Here is a 10942-nt window from a genome sequence, read left to right on the forward strand (position 1 = left end):
TAAAAAAAAAAAAAAAAAAAAAAAAAAAAAAACAACATAAATCTGTGCAGACACTCCCTTGATTAAAACCCTTCAATGGTCTGCTTTTAGGATTTAGTACAAACTTCTCAATCCCGCTTTCAACGCCCTGACCATCTGTGCTCATTCATCCATACCTTTTAAAAATATATCTTGGGGCAGGCGTGGTGGCTCACGCCTGTAATCCCAGCACTTTGGGAGACCAGGTGGGGTATCACCTGAGGTGAGGAGTTGGAGAACAGCCTGGCCAACATGGTGAAATCCCGTCTCTACTAAAAATAGAAAAATTAGCTGGGCGTGGTGGCGGGCGCATGTAATCCCAGTTTCTCGGGAGGCTGAGGCAGGAGAATCGCTTGAACCTGGGAGGCAGTGAGCCGAGATGGTGCCATTGCATTCCAGCGGGCAACAAGAGCAGAACTCCATCTCAAAAAAATAAAAATAAAAAAATCTCGAAACCTCAGCCCCTTTGCACATGCTATTCTGTCCAGAAAACTCCTTTCTCCTCACTTTTACCTACTATCTCTGAGTTCCCTGGGTCTCTTCCCTCTTCCTCTATCCCCAGACTAAAATTGGTTACCTATTAGATGCTGCCATGACACCAGGTGACATGGTACCTTTCCCTTAGTAATGAATGGTTGGTAACCATACATCCATTTGTGTAATTATTTGAATGCTGTCTCCTTCACTAATGTTTTTCAAATGTCTTTGACCTTGCCTCTTAGAGAAATACCTTTTACATTATATATGCTGATACAATTTCTGATTTTATTCTATTATTGTGTGCATGTACACAAAATGCTGATTGTAGCTTACTAGTCTGTTATATGACTAGATTATGAAAAAACACTGTTCTGGAGTGTACTGTGTCGTCGGTTTTGTTCTCTATTTTATCTCCAGCCTCTAGTTTAGGGTAGGTGCTCAATACATGTTTGACTTTGAACGAAAGATACAAGTTAGAGGCAGTGGAAAACTTGAAGATACTGTGCTTATCAGATTTACTTAATGAACTTAAACCTCAACCCCCCATTAGCTGTAATGGCCTTGAGCGTGTTAACTTCTGTATTTTCATCTTTGAAAGGGAGAATTATACCTACCCTTGCAGAGGGGACAAATTTGCAGTACGCTGCCTAAGCAGCTCTTCAACAAACGTAGGTTCCCTTCTACTACTATCCATATTTATGGTGCCAGGCACTTGGGAGTTGCCGTAGACATCCACCTTTCTTCACATTCCACACAACTTTGTTGCTTCCCTTAAAGGTCTTAAAAAAAGATTCTGGAGGAAAATTCTTGGTTCTTCCCTTCCCCACCCTCAGCCATGACTATTGTGAAGAGGTTCCTTTTCAGAGGATTAAATTCAAACTTCTACTTGGCTCACGTTGTCTCATGCCCACCCCAGCCCATCTTTCCAGATTCAGTCATGCTACTTTTCTGCTACAAAGAACCCTCCTCATTCCTTATCTCTGCTGCCTCCAGTATCTGGCCCTTGCTGTCGGCCAGGTAAACTCTACTCTTGTATGATCCAACCTACATGTCACCACCTTAGCTTTCCAGGGCTCTCTTCTCCCTTCCCAAGTATTCATTCAATCTGTGAATGTTTATTAAGCTACTTTTTCATGTTCAGCACTGGGACAGAGAAAATGAGCAGGCTCAGTTCTGCCCACCTGGAACTCACTGGCAATTAAGCATGTATTCATTCTGCTCTTTTTGAGGATCTGCTCTGAGGCAGGCACTGGGGGTATTCCGTAAACAGTACTCACCTCAAAGTTGTTTACAGGCTGGTGCCTCTTCCCCACCTCCATTTTGATCCTGCCTCTTTTTTAGCACGTACTCTCAATGTACTGTAATTGTGGCTTTCTGTAGCTCCTGCAGACCTGAAGTGCAAGAGCCTGCTCTACCTTACTGATTTCTACATTTCTAACTTCTGGAGCTGGTTTTTTGTTATTGATGTAAGAAATATTTCCTTCACAGTGGTCCAGACCCAATCGTTGTCCAGGCTGGGGCTTTCAAAGATGATAAAGAGGGGTTGGGTGGGATCACAAAGAAATCTTGAGCAAATATACCTTGAATTAATATATATTGAAAAAAGCAAGACCTAACATTTCAAACTCACTGAAAATGGAGAAATGAGATGGTAAACTTTTGGGCTTGGAGGTGTAGAAGCAGGCACTCCTAGGTAGGTGGGAAGGCTGCTCTGTCTAGTGGGTCTCTGCACTCAGTGCAACCCAGGATGGGTCTGGAGTCATTTACTCTCCTTCCCCTCTCCCCAGCTTTTCCTACTCTTGCCAAGAGGGAGAAACCAAGGAGCTCTGGTCATCGGGTCACCATCTCAAGGCCTGCCGAGCTGTGGCCTTCTCTGAAGATGGGCAGAGTGAGTACTGGGGAAGACAACCAGCAATGTGGTGGAAGGGAGCAGTGAGCAGCACCATGACCTGGGCACCTTTTCCCCAGAGCTTGTTACTGTCTCCAAGGACAAAGCCATCCATGTTCTAGATGTGGAGCAGGGGCGACTAGAAAGACGTGTTTCCAAGGCTCATGGGTAAGGAGAGCAGCCAATTCTGTGTATGCGCATGGAGGTGAAGGGTAAGGACCAGGAGGTCCCCACTGGGACAGAGATGCTCCAAGAAGTTCTACATCTGTGTCTCTAGTGCCCCATCAACAGTCTTCTGCTGGTGGATGAGAATGTTCTGGCCACTGGGGATGACATGGGTGGTATCCGTCTCTGGGACCAGCGGAAGGAGGGCCCCTTAATGGATATGAGGCAACATGAAGAGTACATCGCAGACATGGCTCTGGATCCAGCCAAGAAGCTGCTGCTGACAGCCAGGTACAACCTCAAAGCTGCCTTGCCTTCCCTCCTCTCTCTGTGTGAAATGTCTTCCTCACATGGACCTTGAGTCTAAGCCTATTACGCTACTCTCTACAGTGGGGATGGCTGCCTTGGCGTCTTCAACGTTAAGAGGCGTCGGTTTGAGCTGCTCTCAGAGTCTCAGTCTGGGGATCTGACCTCTGTCACCCTCATGAAAGTATAGCTGGGTATGGTGGGATGGAGGGGTGTATGCTGGGGCTTAGTCTAAGGCAGCTTCCACATCGTTTTCCCTATTTCCCTGCAGTGTGGGAAGAAGGTGGCCTGTGGCTCCAGTGAAGGTACCATCTACCTCTTCAACTGGAATGGCTTTGGGGCCACAAGTGACCGCTTTGCCGTGAGAGCTGAATCTATCGACTGCATGGTTCCAGTCACTGAGAGTCTGCTGTGTACTGGCTCCACCGATGGAGTCATCAGGTGAGGGAAGCCTGGACAGCCCTTAGGTCACAGGAAGGGCAGACCCAGCTAGCCAGTACTCAACACTGTTGTTTCCCTGCCCAGGGCTGTGAACATCCTACCGAACCGAGTGGTGGGCAGTGTGGGCCAGCACCCTGGGGAGCCTGTGGAGGAGCTGGCCCTTTCCCACTGTGGCCGCTTCCTGGCCAGTAGTGGCCATGACCAGCGCCTCAAGTTTTGGGACATGGCCCAACTGCGAGCTGTGGTGGTGGATGACTACCGTCGGCGCAAAAAAAAGGGAGGACCACTGCGGGCTCTGAGCAGCAAGACTTGGAGCACTGATGACTTCTTCGCAGGACTGAGGGAAGAGGGAGAAGACTCCATGGCTCAGGAAGAAGAGGAGGAGACTGGGGATGACAGTGACTGAGGGAATCAATTGAATCTCAAGACAGGTCCTCACCAGGCAAGAGTCTTGCTTATTGAGCTGCATCCCCAGAGAAGATATTATTTTTTTAAAAGACAGGGTTTTGCTGTCATCCAGGCTGGAGTGCACTGGCTTGATCATGGCTCACTGCAGCCTCAATGTGCCCCGGCTCAGGGTGTCCTTCCACCTCAGCCTCTGGAATAGCTGGGACTACAAGTGTGCACTACCACACCAGGCTAATTTTAAAATTTTTTTGGTAGAAACAGGGGTCTGTGTTGCCCAGGCTGGTCTACAACTCCTGGACTCAAATGATCCACCTGCCTCTGCTTCCCAAAGTGCTGGGATTACAGGCACGAGCCACCACACCTGGCCAAAAAACATTTTTTTGAGATAGGATCTCACTCTGTCACCCAGGCTGGAGTACAGTGGGTTGATCATGGCTCACTGCATCCTTGACCTCCCGGGCTCAAGTGATCTACCTCAGCCTGCCTGGTAGCCCAAGACTTGGCATGTGCCACCATGCTCGACTAATTTTTGTGATTTTATTTTTTTGGTAGAGACCAAGAGTTTCACTATGTTGACCAAGGTGGTCTTGAACTCCTGGACTCAAGTGATCCTCCTGCCTTGGCCTCCCAAAATGCTGGGCTTGATATGAATTTTTCAATTCAATCCCAGCTGCCTGGCTGGATATGAATTTTTTTTTTTTTGAGACAGGATTTCGTTCCTGTTGCCCAGGCTCGAGTGCAATGGCATGATCTCGGCTCACTGCAACCTTCGCCTCCTGGGTTTCAAGTGATTCTCCTGCCTCAGCCTCCCAAGTAGCTGGGATTACAGGTGTCCGTCACCACGCCAGGCTAATTTTTGTATTTTTAGTAGAGACAGGGTTTCTCCATGCTAGCCAGGCTGGTCTCGAACCCTTGACCTCAGGTGATCCACCCATCTCAGCCTCCCAAAGTGCTGGGACTACAGGCAAAAGCCAACACACCCGGCCTGGATATATATTTATAATACCCTACAGTGCAGCACAAGATGCATTCAAAGCGCTGATATGAGGAAGTACTTGCCCCGTAGCAGCTATTCACTCTACCAGTATAAGACAAACTCTAAGCTAGGGCAAGATAGCACAGACACAAGTATATACTAACCAGGGGTTTAATATAAATACAACCAGCATAGAAAGACCCAAAACTACACAGAAACCAAAACCAGAATGCCATGTGGTGGAGCCAAANCTGTAGCTCCTGCAGACCTGAAGTGCAAGAGCCTGCTCTACCTTACTGATTTCTACATTTCTAACTTCTGGAGCTGGTTTTTTGTTATTGATGTAAGAAATATTTCCTTCACAGTGGTCCAGACCCAATCGTTGTCCAGGCTGGGGCTTTCAAAGATGATAAAGAGGGGTTGGGTGGGATCACAAAGAAATCTTGAGCAAATATACCTTGAATTAATATATATTGAAAAAAGCAAGACCTAACATTTCAAACTCACTGAAAATGGAGAAATGAGATGGTAAACTTTTTGGGCTTGGAGGTGTAGAAGCAGGCACTCCTAGGTAGGTGGGAAGGCTGCTCTGTCTAGTGGGTCTCTGCACTCAGTGCAACCCAGGATGGGTCTGGAGTCATTTACTCTCCTTCCCCTCTCCCCAGCTTTTCCTACTCTTGCCAAGAGGGAGAAACCAAGGAGCTCTGGTCATCGGGTCACCATCTCAAGGCCTGCCGAGCTGTGGCCTTCTCTGAAGATGGGCAGAGTGAGTACTGGGGAAGACAACCAGCAATGTGGTGGAAGGGAGCAGTGAGCAGCACCATGACCTGGGCACCTTTTCCCCAGAGCTTGTTACTGTCTCCAAGGACAAAGCCATCCATGTTCTAGATGTGGAGCAGGGGCGACTAGAAAGACGTGTTTCCAAGGCTCATGGGTAAGGAGAGCAGCCAATTCTGTGTATGCGCATGGAGGTGAAGGGTAAGGACCAGGAGGTCCCCACTGGGACAGAGATGCTCCAAGAAGTTCTACATCTGTGTCTCTAGTGCCCCCATCAACAGTCTTCTGCTGGTGGATGAGAATGTTCTGGCCACTGGGGATGACATGGGTGGTATCCGTCTCTGGGACCAGCGGAAGGAGGGCCCCTTAATGGATATGAGGCAACATGAAGAGTACATCGCAGACATGGCTCTGGATCCAGCCAAGAAGCTGCTGCTGACAGCCAGGTACAACCTCAAAGCTGCCTTGCCTTCCCTCCTCTCTCTGTGTGAAATGTCTTCCTCACATGGACCTTGAGTCTAAGCCTATTACGCTACTCTCTACAGTGGGGATGGCTGCCTTGGCGTCTTCAACGTTAAGAGGCGTCGGTTTGAGCTGCTCTCAGAGTCTCAGTCTGGGGATCTGACCTCTGTCACCCTCATGAAAGTATAGCTGGGTATGGTGGGATGGAGGGGTGTATGCTGGGGGCTTAGTCTAAGGCAGCTTCCACATCGTTTTCCCTATTTCCCTGCAGTGTGGGAAGAAGGTGGCCTGTGGCTCCAGTGAAGGTACCATCTACCTCTTCAACTGGAATGGCTTTGGGGCCACAAGTGACCGCTTTGCCGTGAGAGCTGAATCTATCGACTGCATGGTTCCAGTCACTGAGAGTCTGCTGTGTACTGGCTCCACCGATGGAGTCATCAGGTGAGGGAAGCCTGGACAGCCCTTAGGTCACAGGAAGGGCAGACCCAGCTAGCCAGTACTCAACACTGTTGTTTCCCTGCCCAGGGCTGTGAACATCCTACCGAACCGAGTGGTGGGCAGTGTGGGCCAGCACCCTGGGGAGCCTGTGGAGGAGCTGGCCCTTTCCCACTGTGGCCGCTTCCTGGCCAGTAGTGGCCATGACCAGCGCCTCAAGTTTTGGGACATGGCCCAACTGCGAGCTGTGGTGGTGGATGACTACCGTCGGCGCAAAAAAAAGGGAGGACCACTGCGGGCTCTGAGCAGCAAGACTTGGAGCACTGATGACTTCTTCGCAGGACTGAGGGAAGAGGGAGAAGACTCCATGGCTCAGGAAGAAGAGGAGGAGACTGGGGATGACAGTGACTGAGGGAATCAATTGAATCTCAAGACAGGTCCTCACCAGGCAAGAGTCTTGCTTATTGAGCTGCATCCCCAGAGAAGATATTATTTTTTTAAAAGACAGGGTTTTGCTGTCATCCAGGCTGGAGTGCACTGGCTTGATCATGGCTCACTGCAGCCTCAATGTGCCCCGGCTCAGGGTGTCCTTCCACCTCAGCCTCTGGAATAGCTGGGACTACAAGTGTGCACTACCACACCAGGCTAATTTTAAAATTTTTTTGGTAGAAACAGGGGTCTGTGTTGCCCAGGCTGGTCTACAACTCCTGGACTCAAATGATCCACCTGCCTCTGCTTCCCAAAGTGCTGGGATTACAGGCACGAGCCACCACACCTGGCCAAAAAACATTTTTTTGAGATAGGATCTCACTCTGTCACCCAGGCTGGAGTACAGTGGGTTGATCATGGCTCACTGCATCCTTGACCTCCCGGGCTCAAGTGATCTACCTCAGCCTGCCTGGTAGCCCAAGACTTGGCATGTGCCACCATGCTCGACTAATTTTGTGATTTTATTTTTTTGGTAGAGACCAAGAGTTTCACTATGTTGACCAAGGTGGTCTTGAACTCCTGGACTCAAGTGATCCTCCTGCCTTGGCCTCCCAAAATGCTGGGCTTGATATGAATTTTCAATTCAATCCCAGCTGCCTGGCTGGATATGAATTTTTTTTTTTTTGAGACAGGATTTCGTTCCTGTTGCCCAGGCTCGAGTGCAATGGCATGATCTCGGCTCACTGCAACCTTCGCCTCCTGGGTTTCAAGTGATTCTCCTGCCTCAGCCTCCCAAGTAGCTGGGATTACAGGTGTCCGTCACCACGCCAGGCTAATTTTGTATTTTAGTAGAGACAGGGTTTCTCCATGCTAGCCAGGCTGGTCTCGAACCCTTGACCTCAGGTGATCCACCCATCTCAGCCTCCCAAAGTGCTGGGACTACAGGCAAAAGCCAACACACCCGGCCTGGATATATATTTATAATACCCTACAGTGCAGCACAAGATGCATTCAAAGCGCTGATATGAGGAAGTACTTGCCCCGTAGCAGCTATTCACTCTACCAGTATAAGACAAACTCTAAGCTAGGGCAAGATAGCACAGACACAAGTATATACTAACCAGGGGTTTAATATAAATACAACCAGCATAGAAAGACCCAAAACTACACAGAAACCAAAACCAGAATGCCATGTGGTGGAGCCAAAGGGCAGAATTTCTGACCCCTTTGGCTCAGCTGCCCCTCCCCGCAAATAAAAACCAACAAAGAAGACAAATCAGGACAATAAAGAAGATTCATGATAAGCTGTGGCAGAGGGGGGAAGGTATGATCGGGTGGGTGTGGGACAAGGAATGGCCGTGGAAGACCACAGGGTCAGCTTGGACCCTGGGCTGGGAGAGGGAGGGCAAGGCCCCTCACCACAACTTAAGCCAAACCTAAGCCGTAGTTCCCTGTCCCAGCAGGGAGGCTGATGGCCTGAGCCCATGCCCCTCCCCACCTTTGGGAGTCAGATAGTGGCCACCCAGGCCTGCTGGGCTGGGGCCTGACACAGGCTCTGCCTGCCCATTCAGGCTGCCTGTGGAGAGAGAACGGAGTCACTGTTTAACTATGGTACCTGCCTCAGCCCCAGCAGACCACAGGAGGCTGGCCCCAGACTCACTGAGTGCCTGCAGCAGCCGAACAGACACAGCATCCTTGGCCACCTCATGCCCATCCTGGCCATCTAGGGTCAGCACAACCCAGATGAGGCCACTAAAGGGCACCGGATGCCCAGGAATCACCACCTGGTACCAGAAGCGGTGCCAGCCAGCAGGTCCTATGCCCAAACACTTAGTGAGGAACACAGGGCTGCCCAGCTTCATTCGTTGGCACAGCAACTGCAGGGTAGCCCGAGCCCCTTGGGACCCTAACTTGTCCCTTGCCAAGGCCAACTGGCTGCCCTCTGGTTGTGGGGGCCGCAAGGAGGGACCCACAAGCTGCTGGCGGAGTCGCTGCTTCAGGTCTGGCTTGAGCCACTCCACAGCCACCTGCTCTCCACAGAGGTGTGACTGCCCTGCAGGAAAAAGGTAAAGATAAGGGCAGGTCTAAACCCTGGGCCCAAGCCTCCACAGTCCTGTAATGTGTAGCCTTCGCATTTCCTGGTAATGTGACCATGGGTAAGAAAAGAAGCCTTCAGGCTCCATTATTTGCAAAGGGAGTATAACACAACTGCTACCTTACAAGTTTCCTTGGAGAAGTACTGGTTAATGCAGGCTTTGTCTACCTCATAACCATCATAATGGCTAATCTTTACTGCCAAAAGTTGCTGTAAGTCAGTTAGTATGCTAAATACCATACACCCATTATGTTACTTAATTCTCACAACCGTCTGAGGAAACAAATACTATAGTAAAAGGCTCAGTTGGGTTCCCTCGAGCAAATCAATTTCTCTAACAGTTTCCTCAACAGCTTGAGGGTCCTGTGCCTATTATGCGGTGTGGGTGTGGGGGAATGTTGAGGATTAAGTCAGGAGATAATGCTCGGGGAAGTGTTACCAATTTAGGTAAGTGGTGGTGGTAGCACCATTGGAAGTTTTAAAAATCTGAGATCAAATAGTAAAGGGTTGCAAATTCTGGCATGTTTGACTCTAAGATCTTGTAACTTTAACAGCTATGCTCAGTGTAAAGTGCCTGGCAGAACGCGTTTGGCCCCAACCAGCCCCCCGCCACAGCCTACCTTCCACCAGGGCCTTTTTGGCCATGGCAGCGGCCCGGTGAGAGCTGAATTTGAGCAGAGCGATCTGCCCAGGCGCCGGTCCGGGGCTGGGCAGCAGCCGCGCCTCCTGCAGGCCGGGACCCAGCGGCTGCAGCGCGAGCAGCAGCGCGCTGCGGGTCAGATTCAGCGGCAGGCCGTCAACGCTCAGCTCACACTTCTCGGTGCTGCGGCACACGAGCAGCGGGCAGGACGGCCGCAGCGGATGGTTGTGCAGCGTGGCGATGGCGGCCTGCGCGCCGCGCCGCGAGCTATAGCGGGCATAGGCGAAGCCGCGGTTCAGGCCGCTGAAGGTCATCATCAGGCGGAACTCGTAGAGGCGGCCCACGCGCTGGAACAGCGGGATAAGCTGGTGCTCGTACACGTCCTGAGGCAGCCGCCCGATGAACACCTCTGACCCAGCTGGCGGCGGGCTGCCCACCCAGCCTGTGGGAAGGGGGTATGCGAGGCCACCGTCAGGCGACGCTTTCGAATTCTGAGCCCACCGACCCAGCGCGCGGGGGTGGGAAGCGATGTGAACCAAGGCTTGTGAAATGGGCTTACACCCGTACCCTGGGTGGCTGGCATAATTAGGTGACTGCGCTAACCAAGGGGCTGGCACAGAGTAGTTGAGATTGGCCCCCTCCCTCGACGGGGCGGGTGGACGTGGAGCCACAGTTCCTCCTTTGCTGGGGGATATAAATCCGGGTAGTTTGCAGTTCCCGACTGCTTGGGGCAGCCCCTCCCCCAAAGGGGGTTGGTGTAGCCGGACAGGCAGAGGTGCTGGGACTACCATACCTGGGGGTGGCCCGCCATACTTCCTCTGCCCGTTCACCTGCACCAGGCGGATGCCTGTCTCCCTGACCCACGCCTCCAACGCCGCCTTGTTCTCTGGATTCACCCTCTCACACCACAGCTGAGAGGGAAAGGAAGGTTGGAATGGCGGATCGCCAAGTCCGCCCCCACCTCTTCTGTGGGTACTGGGGTCCCTAAAGCCGACCCCCGCTCCGGCGCCGGCCCCCAAGTTGCCAGCCGCTTACCTCACAATCCCGCTTGGACTGCATGGCCCTCCCGCAGGCCTCCTCTTACCCTCTTTATAACTTCCTCCCCACCAGCCTCTGGAAGCTTCCCTACCCCTCCACCCCGCAAGCTCTCATTGGCTCTGAGCGCGACCCCGCCTCCCAAGGGGGTGGAGGTATCCACTGCACGTGCGCCGCCCGGGCTTCGCTCAGACCTTCAGGTGAAAGCTGCAAATTAGTGGATGAGTACCTACGGGGACTGCCTCCCGAGGAGGAGGAGCTCCCAAGCCGCAGGGTGGACGCTGGAGACAAGAACCTCAGAGTCACAAGTTTACTGTCTTTCTCCCTTTTCCATCCCTACATTGGTCTGCCGGGGAAGGTGGGGTTAGGCATCAGTGACACGCAGGC

At 51.5% G+C, this 10942-nt stretch overlaps 3 protein-coding genes across 4 annotated transcripts in view; 2 read left to right on the forward strand and 1 right to left on the reverse strand.

The window, feature by feature from the left end:
* LOC108541986 (WD repeat-containing protein 55) overlaps positions 1 to 3854 on the forward strand; it is a 5668-nt gene extending 1814 nt beyond the window's left edge. Inside the window, exons 2-8 of the mRNA XM_017891740.1 lie at positions 2286 to 2386; positions 2467 to 2554; position 2598; positions 2664 to 2842; positions 2942 to 3041; positions 3129 to 3298; positions 3383 to 3854. Coding sequence (XP_017747229.1) covers positions 2286 to 2386; positions 2467 to 2554; position 2598; positions 2664 to 2842; positions 2942 to 3041; positions 3129 to 3298; positions 3383 to 3704 — 961 coding nt within the window. The 3' untranslated portion in view covers positions 3705 to 3854. The remainder of the gene's footprint in view (positions 1 to 2285; positions 2387 to 2466; positions 2555 to 2597; positions 2599 to 2663; positions 2843 to 2941; positions 3042 to 3128; positions 3299 to 3382) is intronic.
* Positions 3855 to 5353: 1499 nt separating this feature from the next.
* On the forward strand, positions 5354 to 9402 carry LOC108541991 (WD repeat-containing protein 55-like). Its single transcript, XM_017891748.1, has 6 exons — positions 5354 to 5448; positions 5529 to 5616; positions 5726 to 5905; positions 6005 to 6104; positions 6193 to 6362; positions 6447 to 9402. Exons 3-6 carry the CDS (start codon positions 5784 to 5786, stop codon positions 6766 to 6768), a joined length of 714 nt encoding a protein of 237 aa, XP_017747237.1. The 5' UTR covers positions 5354 to 5448; positions 5529 to 5616; positions 5726 to 5783; the 3' UTR covers positions 6769 to 9402.
* On the reverse strand, positions 7896 to 10652 carry DND1 (DND microRNA-mediated repression inhibitor 1). Of its 2 annotated transcripts, XM_017891747.1 has the most exons (4): positions 10556 to 10652; positions 10314 to 10431; positions 9501 to 9962; positions 7898 to 8838 (listed from the first exon to the last, which is right to left on the reverse strand). In XM_017891747.1, exons 1-4 carry the CDS (start codon positions 10577 to 10579, stop codon positions 8381 to 8383), a joined length of 1062 nt encoding a protein of 353 aa, XP_017747236.1. In that variant the 5' UTR covers positions 10580 to 10652; the 3' UTR covers positions 7898 to 8380. The 2 variants fall into 2 exon arrangements, with proteins under 2 accessions (XP_017747235.1, XP_017747236.1); XM_017891746.1 differs by having other exon boundaries at positions 7896 to 8838; positions 9501 to 10431.
* Between the last annotated feature and the right edge of the window lie 290 nt (positions 10653 to 10942).

Source organism: Rhinopithecus bieti, unplaced genomic scaffold, assembly GCF_001698545.2.
Source record: "Rhinopithecus bieti isolate Rb0 unplaced genomic scaffold, ASM169854v2 scaffold_21531, whole genome shotgun sequence".
NCBI classification, from domain to species: Eukaryota; Metazoa; Chordata; class Mammalia; order Primates; family Cercopithecidae; genus Rhinopithecus; species Rhinopithecus bieti.